Raw genomic sequence first — 23,217 nt, forward strand, 5'->3', positions numbered from 1 at the left:
TCCCCCACAATCCAAAAGACATGCGGGTTAGGTTGACGTGAGGCGGCCTTGGGCTGAGGTGCCCTTGAGCGAGGTACCGAACCCCTGACTGCTCCCCTGGTGTGGCTGCCCACTGCTCTGGGTGTGTGTGTGTATTCACTGCTTCAGATGGGTTAAATGCAGAGGATGAATTTCATTGTGCTTGAAGTGTGCATGTGACGAATAGCAAAAAAAAGAAGGGCAAGTTTATTTGTATCGCGCTTTTAACAATAAACATTGTCGCAAAGCAGCTTTACAGAATTTGAACGACTTAAAACATGAGCTAATTTTATCTCCAATGAGCACGCCTGCGGCGACGGTGGCAAGGGAAAAACTCCCTCAGACAACATGAGGAAGAAACCTCGAGAGGAACCAGACTCAAAAGGGAACCCATCCTCATCATCTGTAGCCGCTTTATCCTGTTCTACAGGGTCGCGGGTGAGCTGGATCCTATCCCAGCTGACTACGGGCGAAAGGTGGGGTTCACCCTGGACAAGTCGCCAGGTCATCACAGGGCTGACACATAGACACAGACAACCATTCACACTCACATTCACACCTACGCTCAATTTAGAGTCACCAGTTAACCTAACCTGCATGTCTTTGGACTGTGGGGGAAACCGGAGCACCCGGAGGAAACCCACGCGGACACAGGGAGAACATGCAAACTCCGCACAGAAAGGCCCTCGCCGGCCACGGGGCTCGAACCCGGACCTTCTTGCTGTGAGGCGACAGCGTTAACTGCTACACCACTGTGCCGCCCGAACCCATCCTCATTTGGGCAACAAATAGGAATACCCAACAACCTGTCGGTCTGTGTCTCTCTCTGATTATGACCAAGTTGTCCCTCTTATCTCAAGTGGGTGTGGCCGTGTGGAGGGGTTTCTACTTATAGAGACCATAATTTCTATGTTTGTCAAGTTTGGAAGACATTAAAGGAAAGAGCTGTCATGTAGCTTGGATTTGTAGTGATGCTTTCATGTCGAGTTGAACTGAGAGAACGTGTGTAAACATCTCTCTCTCTGTATTAAGATGACGTCATTTAGTGGCCAAGAATGGGTTGTTTCCTGTCTGACAATTTAGTATAACTTTCATGGTAATCCATGTTAATCTAATGCTTGTTTTCCTGATGGGAATGAAGCCCTTTGTCTCCTTGTGATCAAGCTCCTGAATGTTATGAGAACATGTATTCTATATAATGGCATTTACAACTTCAGCTGGTCGGAGTTTGTTCCCTGACGGCGATTGGAAATGAACCTTGTTGGAGTTGAACTGTGTGGAAGTGATTTTCTCTGATCCAGAAGGTATCTTCTCCCACAGGTCAGTCCTGATGTTCCAGTGATGCTGAGCTCCTGCTTGCTCGGAGACTTGATCACAGTTACAGAAAATGCCATCAACATGCTTCAGTTAATGCTGTAATGTTCTCACCCAAACCCAGAGGAGCACGGTGATGGACAGATCAGATCTGCACACTAAACTCTTCACTGCATCAGTGTGTCTGATTAAACTCATTAAGAGCTGGACAATTAAACACAGACAAAACACTGCGCTGGTGTTCCACAACTTTCTGCTCAAAATCATTACTTTAATGCGATTCTAAAAACTCTCTCCATGCAGGGAAACCTAAACCGACATTATCTGTAAAAATGTTTTAGAAATTAAAAAGGGATTACTCATCCAGTAGGTGGAAGGTTTAAGTTTGCAAACATTAAATGTCCAGCATTGGGTTTCAAAATCGAATCGACTTCTAACGTGTGACTGAGATCAGGAGACACACACACACACACACCTGACACTAACCGAACAGATTGTGTTAAATTATTTTAGTTTGTATTGCATTTTAAACCCGGGTGGCACGGTGGTGTAGTGGTTAGCACTGTCGCCTCACAGCAAGAAGGTCCTGGGTTCGAGCCCCGTGGCCGGCGAGGGCCTTTCTGTGCGGAGTTTGCATGTTCTCCCCGTGTCCGCGTGGGTTTCCTCCGGGTGCTCCGGTTTCCCCCACAGTCCAAAGACATGCAGGTTAGGTTAACTAGTGACTCTAAATTGAGCGTAGGTGTGAATGTGAGTGTGAATGGTTGTCTGTGTCTATGTGTCAGCCCTGTGATGACCTGGCGACTTGTCCAGGGTGAACCCCGCCTTTCGCCCGTAGTCAGCTGGGATAGGATCCAGCTCACCCGCGACCCTGTAGAACAGGATAAAGCGGCTACAGATAATGAGATGAGATGAGATATTAAATCATAAAAACGAGAAATTACCTCAGGCTTCCTCTGTGCAGAAGATCCGGCGCGAGACAAAGGCTGTGTTCCAATCGTCAGTTTTACTTAGGAAGGGGCCTCACAGTGAAATGACCCGGAAGTACCTCAGTGTCAGCGATCAGAGCTCGTAGAATTCTGTAAACTCTAATGAAAGCTGCTTCCGTGCTCTCTCTCTCTCTCTCTCTCTCTCTCCAGCAGGCTTCACTGCACCATCCTTTACAAAACGAAAGGAGACCATAATTCAGACCCATAATTCCTTGCGGCAGCAACATTTTAAGCGACACACCACCAGTGCACCCTTCACACAGTTTTTTATTAATCAATAAATAATAAAACAAACAATAAAATATTACAAAATTAATCATGCAGTGATGGTGATTCGTGTTGATGAATGTGAGTGGTCAGTGAGGTGAGTGTGATTTAGTTTCAGTTCTGTGACTGGGGCATGTCTTCCTTTTTTTAATTATTATTTCAGTTCCATCTTCGGGAATGAAGTAATATTTTCCACCGCGTTGTCCACGTGGATGAAGTCTGCAGGAAAAACACATTCAGAACACGGGGGGCGAACGTGTGCTTTTTGTAGTCCATCTTCCGAAAATTGTAGTTTCACACAGCAGCATTGCGTCATTAACATGCGCCGGCGCATCAGGGCGTCGCCGGGTGTGAGTGCAGTCAGGTTCTCTCGGGTAAAGCCTTGTTTGCTGAAATATCAGACAATGTCGGATCTCTGTCTGACAAGTATAGGGACTCTTATGTTATTTTGGGAGGCGACTTTAGCGAATGTGTTGAAGCTAGCTTAGACAGATTTCCCCCAGAGTGAGCCAAGCTGCACTCGCCAATGACTTAGTGTTGTCTTTATGCTCTGAGCTTTCTTTGATCGACACCTGGCGGTTTTTCAATCCAGATCTAATAGACTTCACTTGGTCTAACAAAAGTTTAACCCTTAGATCTAGGATTGATTTGTTTTTAATTTCCACTCTTCATTTAATTCGAGATGTTTCGCACTCATTTGCACCTTTGTCTGACCACAAACAGATATTCCTTAAACTGGGAGACCAGCAGAAGGTTTCTTCACTACTTGGTTATTGGAAGATAAACAATGCTTTATTAAAGGATGAGGACTTTAATAACAGTATTAAGAATCTTAGAACTGTTTTCTGACTCTAATAAAGAATGCACAACAAAGTGGGAATTCTTTAAATATAAGACGAGGTGTATTACTATTGAAAGATGTAAGAAACTGAAGGCCAATAGACACCAGTATGAGACCAAGTTAGTTGAGAGAGTCAATGAGTTAACAACAAAAAAGAATACTACTGAAGAGGAAAAAGTAGAAATACAAGAAATGTGTTTAAAACTCGATGAATTATACTCAGATTTGGCTAAAGGTGCCTTCATAAGATCAAGGGCAACGTGGTTAGAGGAAGGTGAAAAGAACTCCAGCTATTTTTTTGCACTAAATGGTCAAAGGAAGGCTTTGACCTCCCTTAACATTGATGGCATCAAATGTAACAACCCTGTGGTAATTTCCAAATTTGTCACTATGTTCTATAGAGAGCTTTATTCTTCCAGAATTGATGTCAGTAGTTGTTGTATGTTTATGGATAAAGTAAGTAAATAGGTCCCAATTATTGATGATGATTACAAATCAATCTGTGATTCTAAAATTACTTTTGATGATGTAAGCAAAGCTCTACACTCTATGAAAAAAGGCAAGGCCCCTGGCATAGATGGCCTTTCAGTCAAATTTTATGTTCATTTTTGGGAGTATATAAAAGTTCCTTTGCTCGGCATGTACAATGAATGTATAAGGCAAAAGGAAATGTTTACAACTATGAAACAAGGGATCATTTCCCTTATTCCTAAACCAGGCAAGAACACAGTTTCAATTGATAATTGGCACCCGATTTCACTTCTGACCATTGATTACAAGATATTGGCTTTGGTTTATGCCAACAGATTAAAAACCGGTCTTGATGGTATAATTTCAGACACACAGTCTGGCTTCATTAAAAACCGACATATTACAAACAATATCAGACTGGTGCTTGATCTTCTTGATTATATTGATTCATTTCAATCTCAAGCTCTCATCCTCTTTCTAGACTTTTATAAAGCCTTTGACACCATTGAACATTCTTTTCTACTGCAAACTCTTAAATTATTTGGTTTTGGTGACTTATTTATTAGTATAATTGGGATGCTTTACAAGGATATAAACAGTTCTGTTATCATTAACTGCAATACATCTACAAGGTTCGATATAAAGCGAGGGGTCAGACAGGGATGCCCGATATCCCCCTTTCTTTTTTTGCTGGTTACTGAACTGCTATCTTTATTTATTGTTCATGACCTTGAACTAAAGGGCATAACTATTTTTGAAAGGGTGATTAAGATTGCTCAGCTGGCGGATGATAACTTTATTTTTGTATGATAAGTCACAGTTGGTGTATGCTTTGTCTCTAGTTGAGCAATTCTCTGAGGCTTCTGGTCTAAGATTAAATATTTCTAAATGTGAAATTTTGGCTATACATGATTGTGATGAAAGCTTTATACACAATATCCCAATAAAAAATACAGTTAAGTATCTTGGTATTCAGATAACTAAAAGTATTTAAAAAAAAAAGTCAGATTCTCTCAGGTGGGCTTTTCCTGTGTCCTGATGGATTAATTCTCCTTTACACCTTTCCTTCACCTCATGATGTTTTCCATCGAGGTCACAGAAAAGTGGTTAGGAAAGGACAGAGGACAGACTATTGGAACGCACACGATGAGCTCCGCCCCGTGGATCAATCAGAAAACCCAAAATAAATTGAAAGTTGTGAAGCAAATTCATCATTATCATTATTATTATTATTCGTGTATATTGTACAATCATTCTTCTTCAGAATAAGAACATTTCAAAGAATTCATTGTCAATATTGACATGACATTCATGTCGACGATGAGTAAACTTCTGACTGCACTGTACACACACACACACACACACACACAGTAAATATATATTTTTTTGTGTGTGTGCGTGCGCGCCTTCATCCTCACCAAGTTCACAACATACCTGGGTTTTATTATTCTACAGCTAATCTAGACAGTACACTATTTACTACTGCTTCAATTTAATGTGACAATATTTAGATTATTCAGAAAACAGCAAGGACTTAAATTTACTGTCTAAAAGCCTGTCATTCTGTGCAAATTTGCATATGTTTATATGCATCTATATCCAGCTCAATATGTTCATCAACAGTTTGTGGAATAAAGAAAAAGTCTGAGTATTTGTGTGTGAGAGAGAGAGAGAGAGCATGCACATGCATCTGTAAATGTGTGAGACCACAGATGACTTCAATTCTATTCCCGTATTTTATAGTCTCATATAAAAACATACACTGTAATCTCACACACACACACACACACACACACACACACACACACACACACACACACACAAAGCTGAATGTATTCTACAGAGAGGAATATTACATCATTAAACTTTAATCCAGAGAAAGGAATGCAACAGAGTTTAATCTCATTCAGTTCATCTTCAGGAAGACGTATTAGTTTATTTCATGCTGTAAAACAGAGAAGAGGACAGAATGATCAGACACAATCATCAGTGTAAATACCATCACACACACACACACACACACTCACACACACACACACACACACACAGTGTACATACCCCTATTTCCCCGATAGAGTACAGTATGCACTGAAACGCTTACTTTAATTTTCTCCCACATCCTCACACAAAATCAAATACACATTATCTACATAAATTGTACAGTTGCATGGTGAGAGGTGAGTCACAGAATATGTTACAACCCCGATTACAAAAAAGTTGGGACAAAGTACAAATTGTAAATAAAAACGGAATGCAATGATGTGGAAGTTTCAAAATTCCATATTTTATTCAGAATAGAACATAGATGATATCAAATGTTTAAACTGAGAAAATGTATCATTTAAAGAGAAAAATTAGGTGATTTTAAATTTCATGACAACAACACATCTCAAAAAAGTTGGGACAAGGCCATGTTTCCCACTGTGAGACATCCCCTTTTCTCTTTACAACAGTCTGTAAACGTCTGGGGACTGAGGAGACAAGTTGCTCAAGTTTAGGGATAGGAATGTTAACCCATTCTTGTCTAATGTAGGATTCTAGTTGCTCAACTGTCTTAGGTCTTTTTTGTCGTATCTTCCGTTTTATGATGCGCCAAATGTTTTCTATGGGTGAAATATCTGGACTGCAGGCTGGCCAGTTCAGTACCCGGACCCTTCTTCTATGCAGCCATGATGCTGTAATTGATGCAGTATGTGGTTTGGCATTGTCATGTTGGAAAATGCAAGGTCTTCCCTGAAAGAGACGTCGTCTGGATGGGAGCATATGTTGCTCTAGAACCTGGATATACCTTTCAGCATTGATGGTGTCTTTCCAGATGTGTAAGCTGCCCATGCCACACGCACTAATGCAACCCCATACCATCAGAGATGCAGGCTTCTGAACTGAGCGCTGATAACAACTCGGGTCGTCCTTCTCCTCTTTAGTTCGAATGACACGGCGTCCCTGATTTCCATAAAGAACTTCAAATTTTGATTCGTCTGACCACAGAACAGTTTTCCACTTTGCCACAGTCCATTTGAAATGAGTCTTGGCCCAGAGAAGACGTCTGCGCTTCTGGATCATGTTTAGATACGGCTTCTTCTTTGAACTATAGAGTTTTAGCTGGCAACAGCGGATGGCACGGTGAATTGTGTTCACAGATAATGTTCTCTGGAAATATTCCTGAGCCCATTTTGTGATTTCCAATACAGAAGCATGCCTGTATGTGATGCAGTGCCGTCTAAGGGCCCGAAGATCACGGGCACCCAGTATGGTTTTCCGGTCTTGACCTTTACGCACAGAGATTCTTCCAGATTCTCTGAATCTTTTGATGATATTATGCACTGTAGATGATGATATGTTCAAACTCTTTGCAATTTTACACTGTCGAACTCCTTTCTGATATTGCTCCACTATTTGTCGGTGCAGAATTAGGGGGATTGGTGATCCTCTTCCCATCTTTACTTCTGAGAGCCGCTGACACTCCAAGATGCTCTTTTTATACCCAGTCATGTTAATGACCTATTGCCAATTGACCTAATGAGTTGCAATTTGGTCCTCCAGCTGTTCCATTTTTGTACCTTTAACTTTTCCAGCCTCTTATTGCCCCTGTCCCAACTTTTTTGAGATGTGTTGCTGTCATGAAATTTCAAATGAGCCAGTTTTTGGCATGAAATTTCAAAATGTCTCACTTTCGACATTTGATATGTTGTCTATGTTCTATTGTGAATACAATATCAGTTTGAGATTTGTAAATTATTGCATTCCGTTTTTATTTACAATTTGTACTGTGTCCCAACTTTTTTGGAATCGGGGTTGTACTTGCAGAGTCACAGAGTTCGAGATTGTCTTAGTGTTGGCTGGTTCCAGCTGATTCACTGGTTAAAGTGGTGAGTGTTTGCAGAATTCAGTAATTTGTATAAGCTACAAACGGCACAGTGACCAAAAAGCTCTAAAATGCTGGAAAAAACTACAAATATACGTATATTTATAATAATTATACATTTCATTTGTGAAGATCACAAATACCAAAATGTGACAGGGTGTACAACCCCGATTCCAAAAAAGTTGGGACAAAGTACAAATTGTAAATAAAAACGGAATGCAATAATTTACAAATCTCAAAAACTGATATTGTATTCACAATAGAACATAGACAACATATCAAATGTCGAAAGTGAGACATTTTGAAATTTCATGCCAAATATTGGCTCATTTGAAATTTCATGACAGCAACACATCTCAAAAAAGTTGGGACAGGGGCAATAAGAGGCTGGAAAAGTTAAAGGTACAAAAAAGGAACAGCTGGAGGACCAAATTGCAACTCATTAGGTCAACTGGCAATAGGTCATTAACATGACTGGGTATAAAAAGAGCATCTTGAAGTGGCAGCGGCTCTCAGAAGTAAAGATGGGAAGAGGATCACCAATCCCCCTAATTCTGCGCCGACAAATAGTGGAGCAATATCAGAAAGGAGTTCGACAGTGTAAAATTGCAAAGAGTTTGAACATATCATCATCTACAGTGCATAATATCATCAAAAGATTCAGAGAATCTGGAAGAATCTCTGTGCGTAAGGGTCAAGGCCGGAAAGCCATACTGGGTGCCTGTGATCTTCGGGCCCTTAGACGGCACTGCATCACATACAGGCGTGCTTCTGTATTGGAAATCACAAAATGGGCTCAGGAATATTTCCAGAGAACATTATCTGTGAACACAGTTCACCGTGCCATCCGCCGTTGCCAGCTAAAACTCTATAGTTCAAAGAAGAAGCCGTATCTAAACATGATCCAGAAGCGCAGACGTCTTCTCTGGGCCAAGACTCATTTAAAATGGACTGTGGCAAAGTGGAAAACCGTTCTGTGGTCAGACGAATCAAAATTTGAAGTTCTTTATGGAAATCAGGGATGCCGTGTCATTCGGACTAAAGAGGAGAAGGATGACCCGAGTTGTTATCAGCTCTCAGTTCAGAAGCCTGCATCTCTGATGGTATGGGGTTGCATTAGTGTGTGTGGCATGGGCAGCTTATACATCTGGAAAGACACCATCAATGCTGAAAGGTATATCCAGGTTCTAGAGCAACATATGCTCCCATCCAGACGACGTCTCTTTCAGGGAAGACCTTGCATTTTCCAACATGACAATGCCAAACCACATACTGCATCAATTACAGCATCATGGCTGCATAGAAGAAGGGTCCGGGTACTGAACTGGCCAGCCTGCAGTCCAGATCTTTCACCCATAGAAAACATTTGGCGCATCATAAAACGGAAGATACGACAAAAAAGACCTAAGACAGTTGAGCAACTAGAATCCTACATTAGACAAGAATGGGTTAACATTCCTATCCCTAAACTTGAGCAACTTGTCTCCTCAGTCCCCAGACGTTTACAGACTGTTGTAAAGAGAAAAGGGGATGTCTCACAGTGGGAAACCTGGCCTTGTCCCAACTTTTTTGAGATGTGTTGTTGTCATGAAATTTAAAATCACCTAATTTTTCTCTTTAAATGATACATTTTCTCAGTTTAAACATTTGATATGTCATCTATGTTCTATTCTGAATAAAATATGGAATTTTGAAACTTCCACATCATTGCATTCCGTTTTTATTTACAATTTGTACTTTGTCCCAACTTTTTTGGAATCGGGGTTGTAAAAGTGAAAGTATTTTAAGTGACAGGGTGTAAAGTGATTGGTCATTAAGTGACTGCAGCATTGCCAGGATATTTGTTGTGCATGAGGGAATGCAATCAGCAGCTGTTTAAGAGTCTTATTGTTTTTGGGAAGAAACTGTCCCTGAACCTGGATGTGTGTTTGAGTTTGTGGCAGCGGGGGCGTGGTCAAGCGTCGGTCTGTGACCGGAAGGCGGAGTCAGGGAAGGTAAGTGGCAGAATCACTGCACCTGATGTCAATTAACCTGTGTTTGTGTGTCTTCCCCAGTGACTGCGCCCTATATAAGGAGGGAGAGCGCGGAGGACTGGAGCTCTCTCCCCAACTAGACGAGTGATGTGTGCATGCGCGCGTGCGTCTGAGAGAGTGTAACGCTGAAAAGTGTCACAAAGAGTTTTTGGAAACTCAGTTCTGGCCTGCCGTACTTCTGTGCTCCACCCACCCGCTCTAAGTTTCACAGAGTTGTTTCCCCAAAGGTAGGAGACAGTGCTGTTTTCACCACCTCTGCAACACTTTACAGGTGCTGTACCAGGATAGACATCTGAGGAAACATTGGTGTTGTTGGCATTCAAGGAATCTGAAGCTGCTGGCCCTCACTACAGCTTCCTCTCTGATGAATCTTGGACTGTTACCTGTTTCTGGAAGTCCACATTCAGCTTCTTGGTCTCTCTGACCTTTAGGGTGAGGTTGTTGTCCTGGTACCATTCTGTGAATATCTGAACCTCTTCTCTGCAAGCTATTACTCATTATTGGTCATGAGACCAATAATTGAGATGTCATCAATAAACTTCAGGATGGTGTTGGATGTGTGCTTGGTCATTCAGATGTGTGTAAAGAGAGTGCACAATTGGTCTTAGAACACTACCTTGGGGGGTCCAGTGTTGATGACCAGGGTAGAGGATGTGTGTTTGCCAGCATGCACATGCTGGGGTCTGCTGGGGTACAGTAGTGGTACAGCAGGTTCTCTGAAGCTTGCTGTAACCCTCCAGCACCCAGTCTGATCTTTACAGTGGTGCTTGAAAGTTTGTGAACCCTTTCTATATTTCTGCATAAATATGACCTAAAACATCAGATTTTCACACAAGTCCTAAAAGTAGATAAAGAGAACCCAGTTAAATGAGACAAAAAATATTATACTTGGTCATTTATTTATTGAGGAAAATGATCCAATATTACATATCTGCGAGTGGCAAAAGTATGTGAACCTCTAGGATTAGCAGTTAATTTGAAGGTGAAATTAGTCAGGTGTTTTCAATCAATGGGATGACAATCACGTGTGAGTGGGCACCCTGTTTTATTTAAAGAACAGGGATCTATCAAAATCTGATCTTCACAACACGTTTGTGGAAGTGGATCATGGCACAAACAAAGGAGATTTCTGAGGACCTCAGAAAAAGCGTTGATGCTCATCAGGCTGGAAAAGGTTACAAAACCATCTCTAAAGAGTTTGGATTCCACCAATCCACAGTCACAGATTGTGTACAAATGGAGGAAATTCAAGGCCATTGTTACCCTCCCCAGGAGTGGTCCACCAACAAAGATCACTCCAAGAGCAAGGCGTGTAATAGTCGGTGAGGTCACAAAGGACCCCAGGGTAACTTCTAAGCAACTGAAGGCCTCTCTCACATTGGCTAATGTTAATGTTCATAAGTCCACCATCAGCAGATAAACTGAACAATAATGATGTGCATGGCAGGGTTGGAAGGAGAAAGCCACTGCTCTCCAAAAAGAACATTGTTGCTTGTCTGCAGTTTGCTAAAGATCACGTGGACAAGCCAGAAGACTGTTGGAAAAATTTTTTGTGGATGGATGAGACCAAAATAGAACTTTTTGGTTGAAATGAGAAGCATTATGTTTGGAGAAAGGAAAACACTGCATTCCAGCATAAGAACCTTATGTCATCTGTGAAACATGGTGGTGGTAGTATCATGGTTTGGGCCTGTTTTGCTGCATCTGGGCCAGGATGGCTTGCCATCATTGATGGAACAATGAATTCTGAATTATACCAGCGAATTCTAAAGGAAAATGTCAGGACATCTGTCCATGAATTGAATCTCAAGAGAAGGTGGGTCATGCAGCAAGACAATGACCCTAAGCACACAAGTTATTCTACCAAAGAATGTTTAAAGAAGAATAAAGTTAATGTTTTGGAATGGCCAAGTCAAAGTCCTGACTTTAATCCAATGGAAATGTTGTGGAAGGACCTGAAATGAGCAGTTCATGTGAGGAAACCCACCAACATCCCAGAGTTGAAGCTGTTCTGTACGGAGGAACGGGCTAAAATTCCTCCAAGCCGGTGTGCAGGACTGATCAACAGTTACCGGAAATGTTTAGTTGCAGTTATTGCTGCACAAGGGGGTCACACCAGATACTGAAAGCAAAGGTTCACATACTTTTGCCACTCACAGATACGTAATATTGGATCATTTTCCTCAATAAATAAATGACCAAGTATAATATTTTTGTCTCATTTGTTTAACTGGGTTCTCTTTATCTACTTTTAGGACTTGTGTGAAAACCTGATGTTGTTTTAGGTCATATTTATGCAGAAATATAGAAAATTCTAAAAGGATTCACAATCTTTCAAGCACCACTGTATATCTCCTCCTTCTTTTGGCTGCTCCTGATTAGGGGTCGCCACAGCAGATCTTTCCTCTCCATTGCTCCCTGTCTTCCGTATCCTTCTCTACCACACCTGCCACTTTCATGTCCTCTCTAACCATATCCATGTATCTCCTCTTTGGCCTTCCTCGTTTTCGTGTGCCTGGCAGTTCCATCCTCAACATTCTCCTTCCAACATGCTCTGCATCTCTTCTCAGGATGTGCCCATACCATCTCAGTCTCATCTGGCTTAGCTTATTTCCCAAGCTCTCCCCATGTTCTGTCCCTCTGATGTGCTTGTTCCTTATCCTGTCCAACCTCGTCACTCCCATCGCAAACCTTAACATCCTCAACTCTGCCACCTCCATCTTTGCCTCCTGTCTCTTCGTTAAGGGTACGGTCTCCAATCCATACATCACAGCTGGTCTCACTACTGTCTTATACATCTTACCTTTCACTTTTGCTGGGACTTTCCGATCACAAATGACTCCCAAAATCCTTCTCCAACTGCTCCACCCTGTCTGCACTCTCTTTCTCACCTCACTATCGCAGCCCCCATTTTCCTGCACAGTTGACCCCAGGTACTTGAATTCACCAACTTTCTTTACGTCTACTCCTTGCATCTTCACTACACTCTCATCCCCATTCGCACTGATGCACATGTATTGTTTTGTTACTGCTCACCTTCATTCTTCTTCGTTCCAATGCATACCTCCATCTCTCCAAACCCAACTCAACCTCCTTTCTACTTTCACCACATATCACAATATCATCCGCAAACATCATGTTCCATGGTGACTCTCGCCTCACTTCGTCTGTCAAGCTATCCATCACTATGGCAAACACGAAAGGACTCAAAGCAGATCCTTGATGGAGTCCCACCTTCACCTTGAACCATTCAGTCGTTCCAATTGCACACCTCACTGCTGTTTCACTGTTCTCATACACGTCTTGCACCACTCTAATATACTTCTCATTCACTCCACACTTTCTCATACAATACCATAACTCATCTCTCGGCACTCTATCGTATGCCTTCTCCAGGTCTACAAACACACGATGTAGCTTTCTCTGGCCTTCCCTGTACTTCTCCATTAACATTCTTAAAACAAAAATTGCATCCGACGTGCTCTTCCTTGGCATAAACCCATACTGCTGTTCAGATTGCTACCTCTCTTCTCAATCTCACCTCCAATACCCTTTCCCATAGCTTCATGGTGTGTCTCATCAATTTTATCCCTCTGTAATTACTGCAGCTCTGTACATCTCCCTTATTCTTGTATATTGGGACTAGCACACTCTTTCTCCATTCATTTGGCATTTTCTCATTCTCTAGGATCTTATTAAACAATCTCGTTAGGAACTCCACATCTGTCTCACCCAAACATCTCCAAGCCTCAATCAGGATACCATCTGGTCCGACTGCTTTCATCCCTCGCTTCCCTGTTTCTCTGCCTAGCTAATCTGTACAGGTCTTTCTCTCCTTCTTTGGTCTCCAGTCTTTCATACAACTCCTGGTATGCATCTGCTTTCACCTTCGCTACTGCTCTTTTTGCCTTCTGTCTCGTCTCTCTGTATAACCGCCTGCTTTCCTCATCTCTCTGATCATTCTAATTCTTCTTTGCTAGCCTCTTCTCTTTTATAATTTCCTGCACTTCTTTGTTCCACCACCATGTCTCCTTGTCTTCCTTCCTCCTTCCCGATAACCACCCTAGCACCTTCCTTGCTGCCTCTCACTAGTGTAGCAGTAGTATTCCAATCTTCTGGCAGACTTCCATTACCACTCGATGTTCATCTCATTTATTCCCTCAACTCCTTCTGATGTTCAGCCTCTTTTAGTTTCCACCACTTAATCTTCAGCTCCACTATTTCATGCTTCCTCTTTTTCACTTTCAAGCTCATCTTGCACACGACCACTCGATGTTGTCTAGCTACGCTCTCCCCTGCCATCACTTTGCAGTCTCCAATCTCCTTCAGGTTACCCCTTCTGCAGAGTATGTAGTCCACCTGTGTAGATCTTCCTCCACTCTTAAATGTCACCCTGTGCTGCTCTTTCTTCTCGAAGTATGTATTGACTATTGCCAAATTCATCCTCTTTGAAAAATCAACCACCATTTGCCCTTCCACATTTCTCTCTCTTACACATGCCCATCACATCCTCATCTCCTCTGTTTCCCTCACCAGCATGTCCATTGAAATCTGCTCCTATCAGCACGCACTCCTCCCTCGGTATACTTTCTACCACTTCGTCCATCTTTTCCCAGAAAGACTCTTTCTCTTTATTCTCACATCCAACCTGTGGGGCATACACACACACACAACATTGATTACCACTCCTTGAATCTCCAACTTCATGCCTATCACTCTGACACCCTCTTCACATCAATCACACTGTTGACCAACTCTCCCCTCAAAACAATACCAACACCATTTCTCTTTCCATCAACTCCATAATAAAACAACTTGCATCCACCTCCAATGTTCTTGGCCTTGCTTCCTTTCCACCTCGTCTCCTGCACACACAATGTCCAACTTCCTTCTTTCCATCATACCTGCTAACTCTCTCGCTCTGCCAATGTTCCCACATTCAGTGTTCCTACCCTCAATTCTAAGCTCCTTCCCTTCCATCTTTCACGCTCTCTCCTAACACGCCTCCCCCCTCTCTTTTTCCTTCTCTGTTTTGGCGCAACAGTAGCATACTTTCCACTGGCACCCTGTTGACTAACAGTACCGGAGGCGGCCGTTGTTAACCCGGGCCCTGACCGATCCGGTATGGTATTTCTCTTTTCAATCTGCATGTTAGATTTGGCACAGTTTTACACTGGATGCTCTTCCTGACGCAACCCTCTCCAATTTATCCGGGCTTGAGACCGGCACCAAAAGTACGCTTATGCACCCCCAGTGGCTGGATTCACCACTGTATATCACTAGTTACAAAGATGTCTCAACATGATGAGCTGGAGGAATTAATCAAGCTTGTTGTAAGTACCTTCTGAAATGATAGAGATCCTGAAACACACCTTAACCCTTCTCAGGGTAGCTAATGGTCAGCTCGTCCAGTCAGGCTCACACTGTTATTCCTGCATTTTACATTTGCCAAAGTTGTACTGAGTGATATGTGATACAAACTAAAATATAATCAGCCAATTATTACTCACTGTAGTGTCTTCAGTTTACAGTGTGGATCCTTCAGTAGATCAGAAAGCAGCTTCTCTCCTAATTCTCCTGGTTTATTGTAGTCCAGGTTAAGTTCTCTCAGGTGAGATGAGGGGTTTGACCTCAGAGCTGAAGCCAGAGCAACACAACCTTCTTCTGTAATACTGCACCGTGTCAGTCTGCAGACAGAAAGAGAAAAACTCTCATAATTTATGGATCAAACAATTAGAATGCCAGGATGCTAAATGTTCTAATAATATACATCAGTCAGCCATGAAATTAAAACCACTGACAGTTGAAGTGAATAATGTTGATTATCTCATTACAGTGGCACCTGTCAAGGGGTGGGATATATTAGACAACAAGAGAACAGTCAGTTCTTGAAGTTGATGTGTTGTAAGCAGGAAAAATGGGTGAGTGTAAGGATCTGAGTGACTTTCACAAGGGCCAAATTGTGATGGTGAGATGACTGGGTCTGATCATCTCCAAAATGGCACATCCTGTGGGGTGTTCCCGGTATGCAGTGATTAGTACCAAAAAAAGTGGTTCAAAAGCGGTGAACTGGCGACAGGGTCACGGGTGTCAAAAGCTCATTGATTCACATGGGGCACGAAGGCTATCCCATATGGTCTAATCCCACAGAAGAGCTACTGTTGCACAAACTGCTGAAAAAGTTAATGCTGGCACCTTTCTGTTTTAGTCAGCATTAACTTTTCCAGCAGGTTGTGCTACAGTAGCTCTCGCTCTTCTGTGGGATTGGACTATATGGGCTCACCTTCTGATTAGATTACTTACATGGACTTGATTATGGCTGCTTTAATACTAATGTGTGTGAGGCTTTTAAATATTTTACATTTATTTTAAATGACTCTGGAGATTTACTGAACTGGAGCTAGACAAGTTCATGACTTTTATGATCAGAGAGTAACTGTTTAAGAGTTTTCTTCTACTCTCATTTGTATCCAGAGTAAAATAATAATGATCTTACTCCAGTATCTCCAGTGTACAGTGTGGATTCTCCAGTCCAGCAGAGAGCAGCTTCACTCCTGAATCCTGCAGTTTATTATCCCACAGGTTCAGTTCCCTCAGACTGGAGGATGTGAGAACTGAGGACAGAGTTCTACAGCTTTCCTCTGAGAGATCACACAAGCACAACCTGGGAGAGAAATGATGAAATACATATCAGAATACAAGCACATCTCGCAATGTCCTATTACACACAAATTAAATGATGAAATATGACACTAACGCCTTCTAAAACATGTTCATCCTATGTGTAGAGCCAGTACATTTCGTACATAATTTATTGATCATGACACTTTTTAAGCTGACCATTTTTGAAAAGCCACAAGATTTCACAGTTAAGGCAAATAGTGTCCTAAAGTGAACACAAGGTTCCAATGGAGACTTTAATAACAGTAAAATCAGATGACTCACTATTCAATTAACAATTATTCACCAAAGGTGAAGGTAAAGATCAGTGAATAATAATCGAGATGAAGTGGAGGTGAAGACGAAGTCAAAGTTATTATTCACCGATATCCACTGAGCCTGAGGTGGATAATTGTTTTAGTAGAAATACACAAGTGATTATTTTTTAAAAAGTATTAAAAATCATAATTTAATTCAAACTTAAAAAGCAGCATGTAAATGTAATAACGGTGTGGTGCAGACTTGTGTCACTTATCTATGCCGAGTCATACAAAATATTTTGTTTTGAAATCGATAAAATAAATCCCAATTCCACCTTCTCTTTGAATTGTTTTAGACCAAACTTCGGAGCATCTGTAGTGCTTTTAGGAACAACATTTTCTTTCATCATTTGTAATTCTTCCTCACTTATGGTGACACAGTGATTGGCTGCCATTTTGCTGAGTCGTTCAAGGTGATTATCGAGAAATAGTCTGAATTTCTTGACCAATCAGTGTGCACAATTTCCTATAATCACCTCTGTATTTATGCTAAAGCCAGATCTTAATATATATTTAGTTATTTATTACAGAGACTCTTATCCAGTGATTTGGAAAAGTTATGTCTAAACCATTGTCAAACGTTTACATATTCATACATAGTCCATCACTGCTTCAAGACGTTTAAATCTCTTTTTTAAAAGGCCTTACTATCCCGTATTATTTGCATCAATTATTTATTTCCAAAGAAAATAAAACACAAAAAAAGCAAGTGTAAATTCATTTTTGTTGATATCATGGCAGTTTTCATGAATTTTATTTCCACTCTGTTCTTATTATATAAACAATAATGTATAGATATCCTTTAGCAATAATTGACCCAATATTCTTGAACATCACTGCATGCTTTTAACTTAACAACTTTTATAATTCAGTTTTATTCATTTGACAGTATATTTTATTTTTATAAATCACAAAGTAAGGTTTATTTGGTTATGTTCTGACATGCTCTTTCTTAGTTTTCTAGTCCTCTTCAGTGTGGGATATTTTTCACAGCTCAGGACAGCATGTCTGATTCTCTAACACATATTCAGAGTGCTGTAAATCTGCCTTACTGGAGTCATTGTCTCATCTCATCTCATTATCTGTAGCTGCTTTATCTTGTTCTACAGGGTCACAGACAAGCTGGATCCTATCCCAGCTGACTACGGGCGAAAGGTGGGGTACACCCTGGACAAGTCGCCAGGTCATCACAGGGCTGACACATAGACACAGACAACCATTCACACTCACATTCACACCTACGCTCAATTTAGAGTCACCAGTTAACCTAACCTGCATGTCTTTGGACTGTGGGGGAAACCAGAGCACCCGGAGGAAACCCACGCGGACACGGGGAGAACATGCAAACTCCACACAGAAAGGCCCTCGCCGGCCACGGGGGATCGAACCCGGACCCTCTTGCTGTGAGGCGACAGCGCTAACCACTACACCACCGTGCCGCCTGGAGTCATTGTAAGAAATAAAATTCCTTGCTTTCACTTCCACTACATTTTACAGCTCGACACACCTGTGTCCAGTAGAGCTCAGGCCTTGGGTCTGAAGGTTAAATGAAGCAGCCTTGGGTCCAAAAGGTCACCGGTTCAATTCCCTGGACTAGCAGGAAAAATGTGGGGGAGTGAATAAACAGCATTTTCCCCTCCATCTGTATCATGGCTGAAGCCTCCTTGAGCAAGGCACCTAACCCCCAACTGCTCCTCAGGTGCCATAGCAGAGCTGCCCACTGCTGTGTGTGTTTGTTCACTGCAGGGGAGGAATTTCGCTGTGCTTTAGTGTACATGTGATAAAATAAAAAGTCTCTTCTTCTTCTTTAACACTGCTTCTAGAGCACACTCTTGCTTGTGTTTAGGCCCACGTCTGATCAGCAGGTCAATAAAGTCAGCAAATGATATGCCTAAATGATTAGCTGTAGTACATAGGTCTGCAGTCTCTTGTTAAACAATCCATATTATGTGTTTAAAAAAAAAAGGTCTGACCTCAGTTTCTCCAGTGTACAGTGTGGATTCTCCAGTCCAGCAGAGAGCAGCTTCACTCCTGAAGCTTGTAGTTTATTATCTGTAAGGTTCAGTTCCCTCAGACTGGAGGAGTTCGAGATGAGAACTGATGACAGAGCTCTACAACTTTCCTCTGTGAGACAGCAACCATACAATCTGAAAAAAAAATTACATATCAGAACACACGTGTGTGTTTGTCTGTTTGTTCACATAAAATACATTGCCTTTTATATATCCCTGATCTTCAGCGTGAATCTGAGATTGTATGCGTTTTCAAACCTCCTCTAATTCCACCTGATTGGCCAACAATCCCACAGGAATATGTCCAGCTGGATATATGTGGGGAACTTCACAATGGGACATACCATCAGATATTTATCATTGTGCTATATTACTTTCATTCTGTGTAGTGCGCAGTCATGCAACAGGCCCCAGTTCTTGTCCTCATTACCTTATCTTATTTCTAATGGGGTCCACTGCATTCAAACAGCTTTCTATCTCCCTCAAACCAATAAGGGAATGAAGAGATTTAGTCACTTAAGCCAACTCTTTACAAAGTCAAGCCACCAGCCATAAAGTCAAAGTCTGTGAAATGGCTGGTCATCTACACTGATCCAACAAATGGTTTGATATTCCAGCTACAAAATAAATTAAAAAAAACCCTCACCATTCACCCAGCACCACATCACATCACACCCCTCATGGCTGCCAAAATTTACATACTTCCTTTTTGACTTCACATATCTACACATAACATACAGTATATTCACACACTAAAGATAACCAAAAACATGTTTGTGTATATATGATGAGTAATGATCTCACCCCAGTTTCTCCAGTGTACAGTGTGGATTCTTCAGTCCAGCAGAGAGCAGTTTCACTCCTGAATCCTGCAGTTTATTGTTACTCAGTTCCAGTTCTCTCAGACTGGAGGAGTTTGAGCTGAGAACTGAGGACAGAACTTTACAGCTTTCCTCTGTCAGATCACACAAACACAGCCTGAAGACAAAATGGTGGGATTTGTCAAACACAAATACTGTAGACACAACTGCAAGAGAAGAACAACAAAGTAGTAAAGCATTAAGTAAAAGATCCCAAGTGATATAGATGAAAGTTTCTTCTTCTTATTATTATTATTATTATTATTATTTTCCCCCTATTTTTCTCCTCAACCTGATCAGCTGCTTATTCCCCATCACATGACAGCTACCAATCAGGGAGCATGAATCGGGAACATGTGTTCCTCCAAGCTACATGAAGTCAGACAAAAGTTTCTTCTGGAACTGCTGCTCATGCAGTATCACAGGGTAGCATAACAAGCAAGAAAGCCTCCGAAGGAAGCGTTATCTGCCCTCTTTCACATGAGCTCACAGAACCCCATATCAACTAATGGTGCTATGAATGATGCAGCATTTGCCTCTCCCACCCAGAGAACAAGAGCAACTTTGCTCCCTTGTACTCCTGCCAATGAATCACTGAACTCAGGTTATTGTCTATGTGGAATTTCACATGTTCTCCCTGTGTCTATGTGGGTTTCCTCCAGGTTCTCCAGTTCTAGTCCATGCTGTACTGCCACCCCATCCATGGTGTATTCCCACCTCATACCAAGTGTCCCCAGAATAGACTCTGGACTCACCACCTCACTGACTCAGATAAAGTACTTACTGAAGATGAAGGAATGTATGATAAGGTGTGTAGATTTGAACAACCTGATGACATGTAAGTCAACATGGTCATTGTTTTGAAAATCAAGCAACAGCGATAAAGTGATGATCTGACCTCAGTATCTCCAGTGTACAGTGTGGATTCTCCAGTCCAGCAGAGAGCAGTTTCACTCCTGAATCCTGCAGGTTATTGTTTGTCAGGTCCAGTTCTCTCAGACTGGAGGAGTTTGAGCTGAGAACTGAGGACAGAACTTTACAGCTTTCCTCTGTCAAATTACAACAACAGAGCCTTGGAGAGGAAACAAGAGAGATCTTTTAGAATAGTTTAGTCAATTTCAATTCTGCTCATCACCACTAATTTTAATTTTCATTTTGTTAACATTATGTTTTGATCATACACCTTTTTCTCTTTGTAACATTTTTTATTACTTGCATACTACCTACTTGTAGCTGGCTTAGTGGTACAGTTCAAGTTCCTGAGCTCTTGTGCCCTTGAGCAAGGCTCTTAACCTCTCGTATACTTGGATTGTATTCTCCATCATTTCTCAAAACAAAATATTCTGAGGATCTGCTGGAAAGGCAGATGTAACAATACTAGGGTCTTAGAAGAGGCCAACATGAACTGCTTCTCAAATACATTCTATGGATGCATGCTGGGACACATCCTCAGTGATGTTCCTGGGATTTGAGTGTGTTTCAGGTCTGACAATATCAGACTCCCTTGCCCAGGTGACCTGGCTGGAGGTGATCAGTCCCCACCTGTGTCCCTGCAACAGTAGACCACTGGCCTGACATCTTAATCCAGAGCCATCTTGTGGCTTTCTCTACAGAATCAATAATTGATTTTATGACCCTCTTTTTTTCCAACCCCAATATGCCTAGCTGGGGCATGACTTTACAGTGTGTATGGCCTGCAAAGCCCTGGCAGCCAACCTCTGTTGGTATGGACCCTTTTCACGTGACATCACGACAAACGCGGCCGCCATTTTGGACGTGTACTACCAGTAGTTTACCACAGCCAACATTGAGGAACGGCAGCAAAGAAAGTTTTTACTTTCAGCAAGACTTCCATCATGCCACTATATTGTTGTGCACCTGGATGTAGTAACCATCAACAAACAAGGCAAGGTTTATCATTTTATCAGATCCCGACGGAGAAGATGGATAGTGGCCATTAACAGATTGGCAGCCCTCGGCAGACCAACACTTGTGTAGTGACCACTTTGTTGGAGGTAAGACGAATAAAATTAGCCAGAAAAGGCATTACATTGCTGTTAACATTCTGTGGTGGCGAGTGTGTAACCAAATAGGCTAAAATAACCCATTGTAACCTCTTTGTTCTTCTGTAGTAGCTATTGTTGACTAGCTAATGTCAACAAGTAGCTGGTATGTTACTGTAGCAATGTTTACGTTCAGTCATTTGGATGACTGTTAAAACCTTTCAGTCTCAAGTTTTTCCTTTACTGTATTTACTAGTTTACTGTAATTATGATCCGGCAGCTATTTACACCGGATCCAGTATAAATAGCTGCCGGAGCCAACGTCCGAGGTTCCGGAGCGCGCGCCGGCTTGATCTCCCTCAAATTAAGCAGTGCACGCCGGCTTGCTCCCGGAGTGCTCCGGCCGAGGTTCCTCTCAAATTAAGCAGCGTGCGCCGGCTTGCTCCCGGAGTGCTCCGGCCGAGGTTCCCCTCAAATTAAGCAGCGCGCGCCGGCTTGCTCCCGGAGTGCTCCGGCCGAGGTTCCAGAGCACACTCCGGCTGAGGTTGCCCTCAAATTAAGCAGCGCGCTCTGTAACCTCGACCGGAGCACTCCTGGAGCAAGCCGGAGCGCGCTCCGGAACCTTGGCCGGAGCACTCCTGGAGCAAGCCGGAGCGCGCTCCGGAACCTCGGACGTTGGCGTGTATGTGTATGGCGATGGGTTTTTAACGACATAGGTATACAGATCATGTGGGCCGAAGTCAGGTAAAGACGAGGGCTTCATGTACTTCCGTACGTCAGTGAACAATCCTGGTGGAAGCAGGTAAACGTCGTTCTCTAAGCCTGCTAACCTCAATTTTTGCAAATATCTCTCCCTCTGCTCGCCCTGTAAATGCCCTACGTCGCTGGATAGTGAAGGTGTTTTCTGCATCTCGCTCCTTTTTCTTTTATGTTTTTCGTTTGTCGCCGTCCTCGCATTCAAACTGATTCGAGCCAAAGTCCACTACATGTCCAAAATGGCGGTCGCGTTTACGAAGGTCACGTGACTGAAAAGGGTCTATACAGAGAGTGTTCCAGCCAGGGTTCTTGCATTGCTCCACCAACTCCTGGTGCTTGGCACACTTCATTTCATATGCATCCTCCATGCACACTTCCCAGAGCACTGTCAGTTCTACCATGGTTACCTTTGTGGTAGTATCTGAAAAGCTTACCATATCAGGACAGAGTGTTGTGGAGGTTATTTGATCTGGAAATGTCAGCTGCTTGCTAAGATCTACTCTCAGCTGCCAATCAGCAGCTAATGCAAGGAGACCTGATGCTTTTGGTCTTGACTGTGAGGAAGTCTTCTTTCAAATGTTGACAAACATGATGTTGCTTACCGACCGGTGTTGTTTAGTGTTGATGGCTGAGGCTGCTATCTCAGCAACTGCTTTGGGCACCTGGTTGTGCTGCCAGTGATAACGGCCTTCAGCAAAGGCCTTTGGACAGCTGCTTAGAATGTGCTCTACTGATGCCCTTCTAGAGCAAAGAGGGCAGGCTAAAACTTTGCTCAAATATGGAGGTTACACCTTGGTCTCACATAGCCGGA

General features: G+C 42.3%; 2 protein-coding genes across 4 annotated transcripts in view; both read right to left on the reverse strand.

Moving 5' to 3' along the window:
- LOC132892703 (zinc finger protein 501-like) overlaps positions 1–2,679 on the reverse strand; it is a 44,484-nt gene extending 41,805 nt beyond the window's left edge. Inside the window, exons 1-2 of the mRNA XM_060931016.1 lie at positions 2,627–2,679; positions 2,274–2,487 (exon numbers count right to left, since the gene is read on the reverse strand). The gene's annotated coding sequence lies outside the window, so the exon portion shown is untranslated. The remainder of the gene's footprint in view (positions 1–2,273; positions 2,488–2,626) is intronic.
- Positions 2,680–5,241: 2,562 nt separating this feature from the next.
- The window catches only part of LOC132892704 (ribonuclease inhibitor-like), a 34,259-nt gene continuing 16,283 nt past the window's right edge, over positions 5,242–23,217 (reverse strand). The window contains exons 5-11 of one of the 3 annotated variants that reach the window (XR_009655476.1): positions 20,546–20,719; positions 19,592–19,765; positions 18,749–18,922; positions 16,292–16,459; positions 15,306–15,482; positions 14,329–14,443; positions 5,242–5,842 (exon numbers count right to left, since the gene is read on the reverse strand). Coding sequence is in view for 2 of the 3 variants with exons in the window: in XM_060931024.1 (XP_060787007.1) it covers positions 14,386–14,443; positions 15,306–15,482; positions 16,292–16,459; positions 18,749–18,922; positions 19,592–19,765; positions 20,546–20,719 (925 nt within the window). In the remaining variant the exon portion in view is untranslated. Of the gene's footprint in view, positions 5,843–14,244; positions 14,444–15,305; positions 15,483–16,291; positions 16,460–18,748; positions 18,923–19,591; positions 19,766–20,545; positions 20,720–23,217 lie in introns of those variants that run through there. The other 2 variants (XM_060931025.1, XM_060931024.1) reach the window with 2 other exon arrangements.

The sequence above is a fragment of the Neoarius graeffei genome, chromosome 10 (assembly GCF_027579695.1).
Source record: "Neoarius graeffei isolate fNeoGra1 chromosome 10, fNeoGra1.pri, whole genome shotgun sequence".
Taxonomy (NCBI): Eukaryota; Metazoa; Chordata; class Actinopteri; order Siluriformes; family Ariidae; genus Neoarius; species Neoarius graeffei.